Source organism: Pleuronectes platessa, chromosome 15 (assembly GCF_947347685.1).
Source record: "Pleuronectes platessa chromosome 15, fPlePla1.1, whole genome shotgun sequence".
Lineage (NCBI taxonomy): Eukaryota > Metazoa > Chordata > Actinopteri > Pleuronectiformes > Pleuronectidae > Pleuronectes > Pleuronectes platessa.
In genome coordinates, this window is record NC_070640.1 from 18,530,902 (window position 1) to 18,548,690 (window position 17,789).

General features: G+C 44.3%; 2 protein-coding genes across 4 annotated transcripts in view; one reads left to right on the top strand and one right to left on the bottom strand.

Annotated features, from left to right (window-relative positions):
- adora2b (adenosine A2b receptor) lies at window positions 1-15,091 on the top strand. Of its 2 annotated transcripts, XR_008341930.1 has the most exons (4): window positions 1-241; window positions 407-876; window positions 12,322-13,206; window positions 14,346-15,091. XR_008341930.1 is itself a non-coding variant. In XM_053442235.1 (3 exons), exons 2-3 carry the CDS (start codon window positions 557-559, stop codon window positions 13,046-13,048), a joined length of 1,047 nt encoding a protein of 348 aa, XP_053298210.1. In that variant the 5' UTR covers window positions 1-241; window positions 407-556; the 3' UTR covers window positions 13,049-15,091. The 2 variants fall into 2 exon arrangements, 1 of the variants encoding a protein (XP_053298210.1); XM_053442235.1 differs by having other exon boundaries at window positions 12,322-15,091.
- Window positions 10,506-17,789, bottom strand: part of zswim7 (zinc finger, SWIM-type containing 7) — an 18,541-nt gene continuing 11,257 nt past the window's right edge. Inside the window, exons 5-6 of one of the 2 annotated variants that reach the window (XM_053442241.1) lie at window positions 15,721-15,838; window positions 10,506-11,182 (exon numbers count right to left, since the gene is read on the bottom strand). In XM_053442241.1, the coding sequence (XP_053298216.1) occupies window positions 15,728-15,838 (111 nt within the window). In that variant the 3' untranslated portion in view covers window positions 10,506-11,182; window positions 15,721-15,727. Of the gene's footprint in view, window positions 11,183-14,398; window positions 15,839-17,789 lie in introns of those variants that run through there. The other variant, XM_053442240.1, reaches the window with a different exon arrangement.

Genomic DNA, 17,789 nt, shown 5'->3' on the forward strand with positions numbered 1-17,789 from the left:
CACGTGAGTGTGTGTGAGAGTGTGTGTCTGGGGAGTGGCTTCTCTGTGGAATCAGGTCTACCACCCCCCACCCCACATACACTTTTTTCTTGTGTTTCTCCCTCCACTTGGAAACTGCTGCCGCGGTGAAGCAGTGTGACACTGTGTCTCCGCTACAGAGCCACACACTCCGCTTGACTGCTCCACAGATCGGTCGGTGCTGATGTGAAAACATCCAGAGACGATGAGCAGGTTCATTAAGGTGAGTGGACAATAAGATCCGGTGACTTTATACGTGCGTTGTGTGCACGTGTGTGCGTAATTACGCAGCTACTCCAGCTTCTGTCAACTTTGTGATGCAGCAACAGTAAACCACTACTTGTGTTCCTCAGCATGTTTGTAAAGTAAAGTCCCCTCTCTGCTGCAGATGGCTGACTGTGCAGCTCACACTTGTGGAATATTCCTGGATTACGGCAGAAAGACCTCTTTACTCCTCCGGGACTAGACTCGGTGTCTTGGGCTGATTCGTCTTCCCTGTGAACTGCAGTTTTTAGTCCTTTAACACACTTTAGCTGACATGGATAATTTATACATCGTGATTGAAGTAGTGATTGCTGTTCTCTCCATCTCCGGCAACGTGCTGGTTTGCTGGGCTGTCGCCATCAACACCACTCTGAAAAACGCCACCAACTATTTTCTGGTGTCTCTGGCCGTGGCTGATATCCTGGTCGGTTGCCTCGCCATCCCCTTCGCCATAACCATCAGCGTCGGCATCCGCCTGGACTTCTACGGATGCCTCTTTCTGGCCTGTTTCGTCCTGGTACTGACACAGAGCTCCATCTTCAGCCTTCTTGCCATTGCAATCGACCGATATGTGGCAGTTAAAATCCATTTAAGGTGAGTGTTCATCTTATCTTCTTGAACTGATCAGGATCAAGTGGAGTTTAAAGGTTCAGTTGGGTCTTGGAGCTCAGTTTGGGGACAATCCACTCATCGGTCAATAATCACATCAACTTCAATCTATTCTGATTTGTAAAATAGAGTTCATTCAAAGTCTCAATGTGCTTTGCAGGAAAACATGGAAAATATGAAACCAAGGAGATAGAAAATACATATTGATTCTCTAATAAAATAACCTGACAGTCAACCTCACCCGCATCCAATATTTATTCTCTCTCTCTCTCACACACACACACATACTACTAACAACCAAAAGCCCAAGAGAAAATAAATGTTTTAAGTTTGCTTTTAAAAGAAGAAACAGCAGATCTCAGATCATTAGAGAATCAGGAGAAAAGCTTCACAGTGACTAAATGCACCTTCACCTGATTTAGTTTTGATTCTCTGTACATTACACATGCTTCTAAGGGATCTGGCCGGGCTGGGATCAGTGAGCATGTCACAAATGTGTCTTAGAGCCATCGAATGTTGATGTGCGTTGTGCTGAATTAAGAAATAGACAAATTTCCATTTAAGAGCTCAGCATCTGTTCTCAGAGCCGCTCCATCTTGTCATGTGTTCTCATTGGAAATTATATGACTGCAGGAGCTGGATGATCAGTATCAGCTCTGTGATCTCATGAGTCAGTGTCATGGTGAGATGAATGCCTCTTGTAAACACAGCAGAGTTAATCTGTTAACATGGAATGATAATCACATTATACTTCCGTAAACAGCAGGGACAGAGTTAAACACTTTTGATGATGTCATAAACTAAAGGGTTTCAGTGTGTGTGTGTCTGTGTAATAACAGCAGCAGTAGTGCAATGACTCAATGACTGTTGGTTCTGATCCAACTGTGAGTTTTTTTATCTGACGTCTTCTGCAGCTCATAAAAGGTGCAAAGATCTGTCATGTAGCCGTGTGATGTGGCACCTCAGGAGAAGTCGCGCCGGATCAATACCTGGCCACAGCCTGTGTCACTTCCATCGATCCTGATGGCAAAGGTCACAGAGATCCAGCTGCAGCTGCAGAGCGTCCAGAGTCCGCCCGAGGAAACAGACAAACACACACACACACACACACACACACACACACACACACACACACACACAGCATGGTGCTGCTTGATGTTTCCTTGAATTGAATTGAAGAACAAGAGCTTTATTATCGAACAGGGAATTGTCAGTCTCCAGGCGCACCTGGTGTTTTTGGCATTTCGCTTTGTCAGAGTTGACGGTTTTGTTTTTTAAAGGTTCAGTGTGTAGAATTTAGTGACGTCTAGTGGTGAAGTTGTGTGTTGCCGATGAATACCACTCACCCTCTCCTTCCAAAGATGACACAACCTGTGGTATCCTCCAGTTGTCATAAAAACTCAAAAGTTGTCCAGTCTGGGCTACTGTAAAAACATGTCGACCTCCATAGAGAGGACCCGCTCCTGATATAAACATAAAATATTTAAATGTAAAGTGCTCATTCTAGGGTAAAGAAATAACAATCCGTACCATTACGCACTTTTATATTCAATTTCTGCCAATAAATCTCTTTCCCCTAAATCGTTTACACTGGACCTTTAAGGGCAGCGTTCAGTGCAGTGAATGTCATGGGCGCTGGATGGGTTTCAGGGGCTGTTTGTGCTGAAGGGCTGTGATGTGCTGTCATTTCCATTACACTCAAACACTGGCAAGAAAGGACAGTTTGACACCAGACTGGGATGAAAGTTGTGTCCCACCAACCAAGTGGTTCGTAAGCTCTGTATTTGTTCTTCTATTTTTGACGTGTAGATGGAATCCAAACCTTAACACACCTCATTTACCTCCTCACATACAAACACTGACCTACATTCAAAGTTGTGTTTCTGAGACATTACACATTAGTGAAGTTGATTAATGGCATCCCAAACAGTGAAAGAAGTCAAACTCACTTTGTGTGCGTGTGTGTGTTGATGTTCTGTGCCCTTTGTTTTGTTAGCTGGTGCAGGCCCACATTCATGTTAGTGCCTGTGTGTACATGTTAGCACACGCGGGCCCCTCCCTGTGAAACTGAGGGCCCTCCCCATGTTATTAATCAATATAGCAGAGTCGAGGTTAGATGCAAATGACCCACAATTCTCTCCACTGAAGAAACCAGGAAAGTTCTGTTTGCACTGGACAACAAACCAGTTCTAAATATCTGATGTGTCGTCTTCAGTGGGAAAGGGTACGATCTGTTCCTGGGTCAAATGACTCTGCAGTTGTCCCATGTAGTAATCGGCTCAGATCAGCAGTGGTATAAACGGCACCTTCTGTTGGCCACGTTAATCCTCAACCCTTCTCCACAGTGCGTTGTCTTTCAGAGCACAGGACTACTGTAAACTGCACTTCATGGTTCAGAAACACACTCTATTTCTATTCAGTCTGTGGACTAATCAGCAAACAAAGGCATTGCTAAAAAATGCTAGCCATGATAACCCGCTGCAGTCCGCACCAGCTCACGGATGAGATGTAAGGGATCCATTTGACCAGTCTGCACAGCAGCGTGCTGGATTGGGTTTTTGTCGGCTCTCTTGTACACAGGGTCATTGTATTCTGTTAGTTGTCTCTTTAAGTGGCATTTTCACTGGGCTGCACAAATTGACTGTATAGGTAACACCCACAGACTGTATATAAAGATGGAAAATACTGCTTCATTTCCCACAATTACACCAGAATGAGGCCAATATATCCCAGATACGGGCGCTGCAATAATGTGCCTGTGATGTAATTCAGAGCCATTCTGCACTGAAGTGTTCAGGGGATGGTCGAGCGAAGCGAGGTCCCGCCTATACGCTCTTTTGACCAATTGCAAGTCAGAGTCAGCTGTCAATCATGAAGTTTGACCGATATCAAATAACGAATTAAAACCGAATTTACTGGAAATATAAGTGTGTGAATTTCCCCAAATGAGAGAAACCATCTTAAAGCCCACGTCCTATCCACTAACATGGAGGAGGCTCGGTTTAAGATCTACACTGCAGTCAGCTACCAGGTTGCGATCCCGATGTTTTGGCTTCACTATCCGGAGTTGTCATGCGGGGGACATTTTAGGAGAAGACAGGGGTTGGGCGAGGTGTGGCTGCCAGTTTTTGTTTTGGTCCAAGACGCTGTGGTTAGAGCGTCATCCAGTGGCAGTGAATATCGTGGATATAACATATAACTGCCTGTAAACCAGCGACACTCTCATAACATTCCCTGTCTAAAGTCTTCAACGTGACATTTTATAGTTTCCTCTAAAGGCCTGGTTCCCTCTGTCACAACACACACACACACACACACAGGTAATAAGATCAGTGTGTGTATGCTCAGCTCAAATTACATGCAGCAATGTGTGATGCTTGTGTGTGGTCTGGGTATTTAACATGTTGCGGGGACCTAGATCTGTACACAGCCACATAAAGGGGACAAACAGCGAAAGTCATCATAACGTACATCATTCAAATTTAAAGTGAAGACATGTTTTAGGTTAGAGTTGGTTTAGGTTCAAGTTTGGGTACGACGGCAGGAAATGACAATTTAATCTCCTCTGAAGTCATGGAGACATGTGTGTGTGGGGGGTGTTTGTGTGCGTGCGTGCGGGTGGGTGGGTGGGTGTGCGTGTGTGTGTGTGGGTGGGTGTGCGTGTGTGTGTGTGTGAACTCGGCCAGTTCCGCAGCCCTTTGGGGCCACATATCTCTCTAAGATAGAAGTGTTTTCACAGATGGTTTAGGAAAAAGTGAAAAGCCAGAACCAGATGTTTTAAACCCTGAGAGACGACGGAGCCGAACACCCACCCGACGCTCTCCTCCGGCCCCCGTCTTCCCTGTAAGCATTTCTCTTGGAAAACCTCCTCCAGCTATTATGTCCCCTTGCTCCTGTTTGAGCTTTAGTATGACAACATTTAGCACAGCGTAGACCGCAAAGGATCATCTCCTCCCACACCAGCAGCTCTGTAGACAGAGGAGTGAGCATCATCTTGTCTCTGGCTGCTGATTCAGCACATTTCATCCTCATCATTTTAATGGGCTGTGTAAGAGTCTCCTGCTCCTTGTTTCAGCCCGTGTACGGGTGTAGAGGACGTGGTGAAGTATCATCCTCCATGTGAATCCTGCTTTATGCTACAGGATGCAGACATCGCACTGAGGCACACAATAAAGTCAGAGGGCTGAAATGACCTGGGAGCAGCTGTGGAGGCAACACTTAAATGCAGAGCGATGATTTAGGACTTGTTGTCAGAGTTGCGTAACTTGGGATTCGTGTGAGATTCTCAGCTTGACAGTATCTGACATTTCCCCACCACAAAAAAAAAAACCCCCAAAGGGCTAGATGAGAGAGCTGATATTACCCCTGTGCGCTAAATGGAAAGCCACAGCCAGGAGACGGTTAAGTTATCACGTGGAGAGGAAACAACATAAAAAATACTCTGCCCCAGCAATAGTGTTAGATATAGTTTAGGGTTAGATGCCGGTGCTGAACCATCACTTTCAATACAGCTCCGGGGCCTAAACGCTGCCACAACCGATATCTCTTTCCATAGAAAAACATTATGCATTATACATTATGCCATTATTTTATTGCTAAGGCAAATGAGAATTTTAAAGGTATCATTTAACTGTTTGAGTTTTAATTATACTGAACTGAAATATACAAAAACAAATAAGTGCAAAACTATTAAAACATTTACTTTAGAGTATCACTTACTAAATGAAACTTTATCTATACCCATACTACGATCATTTTACACTAAATAACCATTTCAGTGCTTAATAGAGTTTTAAATAAAAGTCTTCACCCTATCCTGATCACCGCCGGGGCCAGGGAAGACGCCCACAGTGCCGGCTGATTTGCTGGGCATGAGGTCACACAACCACATCCCCCCCCCCCCCTCCCCAGCACCTTTACCACTCATTTAATAACATGGTTCATCGTGTTCCTTTAATCTGCTCAAGAGCCAAAGTGAAGAATCCGACCAATTGTGGTTATGTGGTTGAATAATTCATCTGCTGGGTGGAAGAACTGCAGTAGTGCAGTATATAAATCACACATCATATTAGAGAAATAAAAGCAATAGATATAATGCTGTGTGATATGTTGTGTTTCTTAGCTTCAGAGGTGTGGGTGGAGTATTTCTGAGCTTCAGACAGAGTCAGGCTAGCTGTTTGTACTTGGACGATATGGCCAAACATGATTTGGGGATAAAAACTGTTCTTGCAATATGCTTGAGACCTTTTAAGAGTGAACCCTGCCTCTCATCCAGTGACAGCTGGGATTGACTACAGCCTTCCCCCATGCAGATATGCGCTATAGATAATAAATGGGCGAATGGAAATTAGTGAAGGTTGTGGTTTTACACTCGTTCATGAGCAGAGAATGAAACTTGATAAAGAGCAACAGCATTTTGAAATAAATAATAACTAACTAATATATACTGGACCTCTGTTATATTGATATTCATTTATATTGTGTTTATTATTGATATGGTTTTATTTTCCAACTTTATTCAAAACGGTTGGATTCACATTTCCCTGTAAGGAAGCAGCTGCATTTTATGTATTTGTACACTCATAGGTTTGTCCTTTAATATGTCACCAGTGTGTGTGGATGTTTTACACACATGAATCGGTTCTGGAGGTAATGGGTTAAACCAACTCTGACTGCTGGCTGGAAGCTGCAGTGAGTCTGTATTATCAAAGTGAAACCGTGCAGACCCCAGCCTCCATTTTCTGAGAGCAAAAAAAACCTTGTGTCAAACCTGCAGGAGCCGAGTGTGACGCACTGAAAACACAGATTGTGAAATGTTGTAACTTCACATAAGACACACGGTTACATCCTGGCAGAGCAAGTTCTGCTTCTCCATTTAATGCACAGAGATAACAGTATCTGTATTTACTCTGCCGTCAGTCAAAAGAAGTCTCACCTGAGCGCAGCACTAACAGAGCGTGAAAAGTTTTCTAATTTACATCTGTGTTGACGTGGTTTCACTCTCAACTTCTCTTTGTTGCGTTATGCAGAGAGATACTCACAAATACAAAACTCAGTCATATGCAATGCAGTTGTGTCTGTATACACACTGGTCGCCTGGGTAAAGTATGAAATCTTGATTTGTAAGTGTGAGCGGCCACATGTTGGATTTTGTTTTCGCCGAACTGGTGGTTGTGTATGTGCTGGATATTAAAGGATCAGTTGTGAGCACAGTGAGATTCTGTGTGTTTGTGTGTTTGGAGAATGGTGCAGGAGGAGACAGCAAAACAAAGATAGATGCTGGCGTGCTGGTGTCATGCCACCGCTAAGCCACTGAGCCCCTCGCCCGTCCCCTGCCTCCAAAGAGAGAAAGAGAGAGAGTGGGCGGTGATTGGCAGGGGAGCAGACGCTTTCTGGGAAGTGGACGGGGTCATGGTGGGCTCTGAACCCCCCCCTCATCCCTGCAGGCAGAGTGCTGTATTATTCACGGCCCCCGGGGTAACCTGCTCGCCTACCCGGAGGAGAATGGAGGATGGACCCGCTCACCACTGATGAATAATTGACTCTTAGTATAATTATGATTTTACTAACACAAATTCTCTGCATCTGATTTCCTGCCTGTGGCCTCAGCCAACACTTCCCCACACCACACACTCCTCCCTCCCAGCATTTTTAAGGGAACATATTATGCAAATTCCACTTTTGTAGTGCTTCTACACGTTAATTTGGGTATCTGGCATGTCTACCGTTCCAAAAACTCTACGGTAGAGTGCGTCGAATGGGATTACGACCGACAAATACGTCATGTTCCAACCATGCCCATGTAGGGAGTCTCGCTACATGGCCTTGGACGAGTGAGCTAGGGGGCGGGGCACTCAAAACAGGTCAATCTGAGGAGGGCTGTTTTAGACAGGGTAAAAAGGGTGCTGTTTTGAATGATCCTTGTGGTATTTTGACCAAAATATGTTACAGACATTTCATTAAGACCCAAGGAACCATATCATCTGTGGTAAAATGGGCATAATATGTCCCCTTCAAAGGAAGACTCCCTAACTCTCTGAAGGAGGCAAGAATAAATCCTCTCCTGAAGAAACCCACCCTTGACCCGTCTGAAGTAAATAACTACAGACCGGTCTCTCTTCTTCCCTTTGTTTCCAAAACTCTTGAGCGCGCTATCTTTAATCAACTCTCCTCCTATCTTAACCACAATAATCTTCTTGACCCTCACCAGTCTGGTTTCAAGGCAGGTCACGCAACTGAGACTGCCCTCCTTGCTGTCTCTGAGCAGCTTCACACTGCTAGAGCAGCCTCTCTCTCCTCTGTCCTCATCCTTCTAGACCTCTCTGCTGCATTTGACACATTGAACCACCAGATCCTTATTTCCTCCCTTCAGGACCTGGGTGTGTCAGGCTCTGCTCTCTCCCTGCTATCTTCCTACCTCAATGAACGCACTTATAGGGTAACTTGGAGAGGATCTGTGTCTGAACCTTGTCCTCTCACTACTGGGGTCCCTCAGGGTTCAGTCCTTGGTCCTCTCCTCTTCTCCTCGTACACCAACTCTCTCGGCTCTGTCATTCACTCACATGGCTTTTCCTACCATAGCTATGCTGATGACACCCAACTAATTTTGTCTTTTCCCCGATCTGAAACACAGGTAGCAGCACGAATCTCTGCCTGTCTGACTGACATCTCTCAGTGGATGTCTGCACACCATCTAAAGATTAACCTTGACAAGACTGAAATACTTTTCCTTCCAGGGAAAGACTCTCCCATCCACGACCTGACTATTAACTTTGACAACTCTGTGTTAACCCCCACTCAGACTGCTAGGAACCTGGGTGTGACACTCGATAGCCAACTCTCCCTTACTGCCAACATTAATGCAACAACACGGTCCTGTAGATTCATGCTGTACAACATCAGGAGAAAACGCCCCCTTCTCACTCAGAAGGCAGTGCAGGTTCTGGTCCAGGCTCTGGTCATCTCACGCCTAGATTACTGTAACTCCCTCCTGGCAGGTCTACCTGCTACTGCCATCCGACCTTTGCAGCTCATCCAGAATGCAGCAGCTCGACTGGTTTTTAACCAACCGAAATTCACTCACACTACTCCGCTCCTCCGCTCCCTTCACTGGTAACCAGTGGCCGCTCGCATCCGGTTCAAAACACTAGTACTTGCGTACCATGCTGTGAATGGATCAGGTCCAGTCTACATCCAGGACATGGTCAAACGTTACACCCCAACTCGTTCACTCCGCTCTGCTTCGGCTAATCGGCTCGTTGCTCCCTCACTGCAAGCTAAACACTTATCAAAATCACGACTGTTTGCTGTCCTGGCTCCTAGATGGTGGAATGAGCTCCCCATCGACATCCGGACATCTGAAAGTTTACACATCTTCCGCCGAAAACTAAAAACACACCTCTTCCGACTGTACCTTGAATGAATGAGAAAAAAAAAAAGAAAAAAAAATCTTTGAAACTAACACTTTTAGTAGCACTTAAATGGCACTTACTTATAGCACTTTGTAGTTTTGTTTTATTTTGAAGAAATTGTACTTTCTTGATTCTTGTTGTTCGGGGTCTGTACCCTCAGGGTTGATGCACTTATTGTAAGTCGCTAAATGAAATGTAATGTAATGTAATGTAATGTAAAGACAAAAGTTTATCATGCAATCAATTAATCAATAACATTTTATTTGTATAGCCCATATTCACAAATCACAATTTGCCTCATTGGATTTAATAAGATGCAACATCCTCTGTCTAACATAATTTGAACAAACTAACAAGTATTTCCTGTGTAGCCAGAGCCTGATATTGCTCATCAAAAACATTAAAAAAAAGAGTGATACTGTCAAACCGGGCGAGTTTTTCTGCACAGTGGAATACACACATGTCCGACTGAGAGTGTGTGTGTCTGCACAGAGCTGCTCGCCGTAAGTCTGGGCAGAGAGTCCGCAGAGAAACAGTTAAGCCAAACACCGACGTGTTGCAGCATCAGTCAGGGAGATGCTGCGCAGCTCAGGAGACTGCAGGTCGGGCTGTGTTGTGCTCACTGTGGTCAGGAGCACAATAAATACCACTTAGCAGACTTCAACCATGTTTTTATAGTTACCTCAGCCCCGGGAGGTTATGTTTTCACCGCGGTCGGTTTGTCTGGTTCCTTTGTAAGCAAGATTACGCAAAAACGACAGGACGGATTACAATGAGACTTAATGGAAGGATGTCATATGAGTCAGGAAAGAACCCACTGCATTTTGGTAGAGATCCTCTCTAACATTGAGAGATCGTTTGTTTTTCAACGTTTTCCTTTTTCAGAGAATAATTCATACATCTTAACAATCAGACATGTTTAGGGGACTGGTATTTATGAGTGTGTGCAACAATAAAATCAAGATCCAGGGAATTTATATGAGATTTTATTAGGGGACTGTTGGACCTTGGCGGAGGTATGTACACATTATGGTCAGCTGTACTTTATAATGTAATTTACGACAGAACAAAAAGTTTGGGTTCTCTCGTCCGTCCTTCACATTGGAGTTGCAGTGTTAAGGTTGTATATGGACAGGAGGATTGATTAACCCTAACCAATAATGCTTTTGTTGTATGTAAGAGCATGAGTCCTTCACAATGAAATTATTTGCAGAATTTTTTTTAATCATATACACAATTGATCATTCACAAAACAAAACAATAACGTGGCGAATTGGTACTGGTACTGTATGAAAATGTGTTTGTTGATTTATTGTTTTTTTCACCTTCCTTATACAGAATAAAAACAATCACAGAGGACTTACAGCGGAAAGTCGTTTTAGCAAAAACACAGTAATCTTGAATTACAACACAAAGTACAGCGCACATATGGCCCGAAAATAATAGAAAACTTATTATTCCATCCTTTACTAGTGGCTTATTGATGACTGATCATTTATTACACAGTTAATGCAACAGTCCCATGTTAACTTCTGATGTAGTGTGTTCATGCAGTGTGCAGTAGTGTAGGTCAGATGGATTATTTATGGCACCTACAGCTCTACTGCTGTGCTTGTGTGTGTGTGTGTGTGTGTGTGTGTGTGTGTGTGTGTGTGTGTGTGTGTGTGTGTGTGTGTGTGTGTGTGTGTGTGTGTGTGTGTGTGTGTGTGTGTGACTCATTACCATGCGGCCGCTCGCCTGACTCACTTTTCGGAAGCTGCTCATTTTGCTTCCAGCACAGTTCATATGATGTGGAGAGTCAGGACGCCACTTGTGTGAATGAGCGTCTGCTGCTGAGAAGTTCACATCATATTTCAGTCAAGCGATGCCTCTGCAGGAATCTGTGCAGAATGATAAAACCAGAGAGAAAAGTGAAGATTCAAAATCTGTGTCTGCAGAGGTCTGCTGTGTTTCATTGGCTTCTTTCATTTTTAAGTCGTCACGCTGTAACTGTGTGGTCTGAACTCCCACCTTGTCGGAATACATATGGTGACATGTGAACCTGCCTCTCACCTCAAATCAGTGGTGGTGTGTGAGTTGAGCGATGTGTTTGTTGTATGAACCGGTGATGTGGAGCTGTCAGAGATAGCAGCAGGCTGATGATGTGTTCGGTCCGTTTCACTTTCTACTTTTTGACCACAGAAAGTAGAAATTACTCGGCCTCTAGCTTATCATGTTGAGCTTTCTTTTGTCTCGCTCATGAGCTGAGTATATTGAATTGAATTGAGGGTGTATCCTCCCCTCAGAGTGCACGTGACAGGGTGAGATTGACGTGATGAAAGTCCGTGTGAATCTTTCTGAGGTTCATTAACTAAGAATTAAACCGAATGGAAGCAAACAATGAACACACGCTATTTTGTGTGTGTGGTGCTTTCACAGGTTTGGCATCAGACAAACAATTCTGTATGCTCAAAAACTATCTTCTCAGAAAAATGCACACAAAAACACACACACAAACACAGACACTACTAATTATTTGAGTAAATAAAGAGTTCGTGAAACTTGGTATACCCAATACTAAATTGCCCAAACTCATAAATATCAGTTCCCAAATCTGTTCGTTTTTCGTCAAGAGCCATGAATTATTCCAATTATGTCAAAAGAGGCCCCATCTCGCGATATCAAAGAAAGCGGGAAGAAATCCTGGAATCCGCACCTCACTTAAATCTCTTCTTTCCTGACTCACACCGCATCCTTCTACCAAGTTTCATGGGTTTGTGTTATATTGATTACAAACGTATAACCTACAAACCAACAGACAGGGGTGAAAACATAACCTCCTTGGCAGAAGTAGTAAATTAACGGACGACAGGAAAGGCCCCTGAAGTAACCCTTTAATAACGATCTTACAGGTTCACAGTGTTTTGCCAAGTTGTTACATTTGCATCTACTGTGGCTGAGGTGTACTCAACCTTTAACATGCAAAACTTCCACATTGGAAACATTAAAGTGAAAGTAACTCCTGCTGTGTTTCCTCCAGGTACAAGGAGTTGATGACAGGAAAGATTGCCCGAGAGATCATCGCTATTTTATGGATCCTCTCCTTTATTATCGGCCTCATCCCTTTCTTTGGCTGGAACCTGAAGTATTCCGCTTGTAACAGCTCCAGGGCAGACAACACTACAAATGCCACCCTCATGCCGGAGCTGAGCGGCAGTGGACGCTTGCTGCAGAGTTGCAGGCTGAAGTGCTTCTTTGAGAGCGTGGTGGACATGCACTACATGGTCTACTTCAACTTCTTCATCTGCGTGCTGCTGCCTCTGCTCATCATGCTGGGCATCTACCTGAAGATCTTCACCGTGGCCAGGAAGCAGCTGAGGAAGATCGAGCTCAAGTGCGTGGGGAACGGCGACAGCCACAACCACGGGCTGCTGCAGAAGGAGATCCGGGCGGCCAAATCCCTCTCCATCATCGTGGGACTGTTCGCCTTCTGCTGGCTGCCCGTCCACATCCTCAACTGCCTCACGCTGTTCTACGGGGGGCTGAAGAAGCCGGAGATCGTCATGTACGTGGCCATTATTCTGTCTCACGCCAACTCCGCGGTCAACCCCATCATCTACGCTTACCGCATCCAGGACTTTAGGGACACCTTCCGCAAGATCCTGTACCAGCACTTCCTGTGCCGCAGGAAGGAGCTGTACGTCAGCTCCAACGGCAGAAGACGCAACAGAGACCAAATACACATGACCATCGACCCTCTACTATAGGAGGTCGAGCTGAGGAAGAGCGTCTTGAATTAGATTTTTACTGAGGTTTATAATGTTTACAGAAGAGTGGTAGGAGGTGGAGCTGAAGCGCCTTGAATGTGGACATTTATTTATGAACTGTGCCAAGCGTCAGGGGTCGAGCAGTGAAACGTCGAAAAGTGAGTCTTATGTAACTTTTGTATTGTGAAGAATTTCAGATTTTTTTTTTAATAAAGTGAACTGGATGTGTAGGACTGTGAACAGGATCCCAACTTAAAATGCTATTTATCATTATGAATCCACCCCGCTATTACTAATCTAAACACTTGTTTTATATTGTCAACATTCAGAAACAGTGTTTGATCATTTATTTATTAAAAACCTTGTGTTTGAGAATGTAAACATCAGAAAAAAACTTTGTGTAGCTAAATCTGGACTAGGGGACCTAGAAAGGTACAACAGCTGTCATCTACATCCCACATTCATCCTCATGACCACCACAGGCTCAATATACAGAAGGATGGATCTACATGGTTATATGAGGAGGCTTAAACTATTTTTCACATAATATGGACAAATACCTTTGTATAGCAGATATGTTCTTGCTGCTAAGTGCCAGTGTTTGCAGGGACCCCTGCTGTTGCACTGTTTCATCCTGCACAGAAGCTGCATGCACAGTCGGAGGGACACGGTGGTGGACACAGAGGAATCATAACCAGGCACTCTCCCGCCATCGACTTCACTAGAATAAAATGAGGACGAATGGAAGCTTAACCAAGAAAGAAAAACTTATTTTCCTATCCCATGAATCCTCTCTCAGAACCACAGGGGTCGCAGATTTTCATCATGACCCCATGGGTCCGATCCAGAGGAGGGAGTTTCCGTGGGTTCCTCGACAAACAACTTGATTTGATTCAGACCCGCAGCACCAGAAATAAGTAGCAGATCACCAAGACACACCTATAGTGGTTCTGCCTATTATTTCCATATTTCATCAGACAAAGGATCAGGAAGTGGGAAAATGATTGTAGGCTTCATAGGAATATGGCATCCCCACAGGGCATTTCCAGCTGCTTTTGAGTAAACAAGCCAGTTAAAGTTTCATGCAAATTCCCATGCATAGAATTTGTTCACAGAACAAAAAGCACCACTGCTTTGCTCAGTTAACTGTGAATGAATGTTACTTGCCTGAGGAGTACAGCTGGTAAATATATTTACTTAAGTAAAGCACAGATGCAACATCATAGTTTGAGGGAACACAGCTGCTGCACTGCTCTCCTGTTCTTCAGGCACCTGATGCTGTCTTTCTTCTCCGCAGGGCTGTGGTGGTCAGTATTGTTCTGAAGACAAGGGCAGAGGAATCTCAGAAAAACTTCTGATCTGATTGAGATTAATCAGAGTCTGGTTTTTATGGTGTTTGTAATTTATGTGTTTTCGATCACCTGAGAGCCATCACTACACACATGGAAACACATTGCACTGACATTTTTGAGTATTTCCCACATGGTGTGCTTCATTGGTCATATTGGTGTTGAACCAGTATTCTTAAGTTGAGAACTTGCCTCCACTGCTTCATTACACCCCCCCATGTGTCCAGTGAACGACCTCTGATCTGACTTCAAGGGCTAAAATACAGGAGTGTGCAGACATTGTAGTACATTCCAATGGAGACAACTATACTGTAACTGCACTGTAACGTTGTATTATATTGTCAATGTCAACTGATGTGTGTAAAAAATGTTCTGTAGGTGTCTGTCTTTCTACGAGCTCTTCATTGATGTCAAACGTCAGCCTTGTTCTTTTTGTGATTAAAAAAAAGGAAAGACGGACAATAACAAGTTGATCTGGTTCAACATTCCTGCCTTTCATTCCGAAGTAGCTATCTGTCGGTGTGCTATAGTGAAGTTACTAATCAGGAAAAAGCATCCACTGTGCTCGAGCTGACGTGCAACCCTTTCCAGAGGCAACAAAACAACAGCTGCGAACTGATACTGCTATTTAACATGATGCAATCTGTATGTATGGTGAATTGATTTGTTAATAAAGTTCATGTTTATATTGTTACAGATCATTCTTTATTCGATGAAAAAAACATTTCCAAAATTCTGTTCACAAAATAGAGCAAAGGACAAACATATGTCTGAGGTGACTTCGGCATGCAGGTGCACAATACTTCTTTGAATAATGTGACAAACAATAAACTAAAATGGGAAAGGTCACATAGAAATACTGATGAAAGAGTGGAGTAGAAAAGAATAGAAATCGGACTGAGAGTTTGATGTTTGGTTGGTAGAAATAACAGATTGTGTTTACACTTCCATATAAAATATATTAAGGTTTTAAAAAATGGGTCTGAGGTCACTTCAGCATGCACATGAATAATACTTCCTTAAATAATGGGACAAGAAATAACTTCACAACATCAAGAAGCACGCACTCAATGAACATATGTTTCCCTTGCCACAGATTGAGATTTCTTTCAACTAAATAAAATAAATAAAGCAACATCTGGTACCTCTCACAGAGACTTCTGTAAGAGCAGGAGAGCAGCAGAGTGGCCATACTTTGAGAGCGCTTCTCTGCAGTGGCACAAAATGTGAGTGTGAAACGTGGGCCCTCATTCAGGAGGCTCCATGCTGTCCCTTTGGAGCCAGACGTGCTGCTCCTGCTGCTGAGCTTGGTGGTCAACGTACCTGCGTGTCAGGGGGCTGCAGTCCCGCTGAGCAGCATCGACATCTGCTGATCAGACACACTCTCCTGCTGAGTCACACCCATGGCCTGACAGAGGTAGGCAGCCAGGATGTGTTTGCACTGCGAGAAAAGAGAACGTACGCTTATTCCAATAAATCACCACAGGCACCAGTGTGATTAATGACATGCATATGAAGCCCTGGTAATTTAAGAAGTTTCTGCTGAGTAACCGTCAGTACAAAAATCTAAGTCACAAAGCCAAAGGCAAGAATCCTTTCCGATGTTTATATGAAATTATAAATTATTGATATAAATGGAAAGTGCATGTGATTAAGAGGGTTAAGAGTGTTACTTTCCAAACGGAGCATTTGTGAAAACAATGACGAATAAATCCTGATGTTCATGTTGAATGACAGATAATTTTGTATCTTTGCATGTGACACTGAACAGGTGTCATTATTATCAGTATGAACATGTTAATCATTGACTCGTTTTCAGCCTCAGCTTGTTTCATGCATTACAAATGAGGTCGTGTTTTGCATTAACAATGAGCCAAACTCCAAGTGTGGTGAAAAGGACAAATGTGCAGGAGGTTGTTTACGAGCTTCTCCTGTCAGCTCGTTTTAAAAAAAACTCATGGTCGCCTACTGTCCGAGGCAGCGCAGCTTTATCTGTCCTCTGACCTACTTGTCAGCAGTGTGGACCTGGTCTGGCCTCAACCAGTCATACTGGAAGCTGTGGAGCCCCTGAATGGACCGAGTGGCTCCGGCAGGGTGGGACTGCAGACTCCATGGTCAAACTCAAAAGTCTCCAGAGTGTCATACAGTTTTGATTTTGGAAATGAGAAGCTACAGTAAAACGTGATCCACCAAAAGTATGGATTTTCTGGGGGGTCAATGCCGATCGTGGAATTAGGAAGCAAACATTTCTGATACAGATACATTGGCCAACACAGGAATATATGTTAAAACAAATTATCAATGACTCCTCAGAAGTTGTCATCGAACCCTTATGACAAAGCAATGCAATTGGGGCTTGATATTTTACAGTATAACTATAAACTTTATTATGAACTATAAATATGTGGTCCTTGGGCAAAACACTGAAGCCCAATTGCCCCCTTAAGTGCTGCACATAGATAGCCTGGATGCCAGACGAACTTAGCCCCGCCCACAACATTTTGGTCGGGCAGTTCGGTCTGGAGTCGCTCCATTGGGAAAAAATTATGGGGCGTGTTTCAACTGACCAGGAAGTAAAATTCCTCTTCGCTCAATTGGATAGACCTACAACCAATCAGAGCAACGTAGTATGTGACGTATGCTAAGCAACGCATTGTGAGTTATTTACTGGGTTCACACCGGACGCTTCAGCGCAGCGCCAAGCCTTAAATAACAGCTGGCTCCCATCCACTCCCATGTTAAAACTTTGTGCCGGTCACACCGGAGGCTGAAGCACCGCGAGGCAGCCTTGACGCAGCGTGGTGCTTCAGCCTCCGGTGTGACCGGCACAAAGCCGTGCAGCGATCTACTGGATCAACGGGTGATATTATTAGCGCTGCCCGGCGGTTCAGCGTCGCTTCAGTGTCCGTTGTGAACAGCCAAGCGCCGGGGCGATAGGGATTAGCGCGGTGCTTTGGCGTCGCCTCCACGTTCTGTGTTCCTCTTTCAAAATGAATGCGCTGTCGATGTCTTCTAAAACAGACTCAATGGCAGCATCTACACATCTCAGCTCGCCAGCGGCAGGCATGTTTGTTGAAAACGAATTCAACCCGAGGGCACTGTGATGACGTGGTTGATTACGTTACCGTTGATCATCTGTCAATCATCGTATAAAGCCCGCCCTGACAATCTGATTGGCCCGGTCCGGCCATAATTGTTTCCCAATGGAGCGACCCCAGACCGAACTGCCCGACCAAATCTGTTGTGGGCGGGGCTAAGTTCGTCTGGCATCCAGGCTAGCACATAGATGCACTGTGTGAATTTGTGTGTGAATGGGTGAATGGCAAAAAAATGCACTGTAAAGTTCTTTGAGTTGTCATGGAGACTAGAAAAGGGTTATATAAATAGAGACA

Bases quoted from the DNA above. Each gene is read 5' to 3' on its own strand.
- adora2b (XM_053442235.1), top strand. From the start codon at position 557: ATGGATAATTTATACATCGTGATTGAAGTAGTGATTGCTGTTCTCTCC. The intron at 877-12,321 runs GTGAGTGTTCAT...TGTTTCCTCCAG, and splicing joins GCAGTTAAAATCCATTTAAG to GTACAAGGAGTTGATGACAG.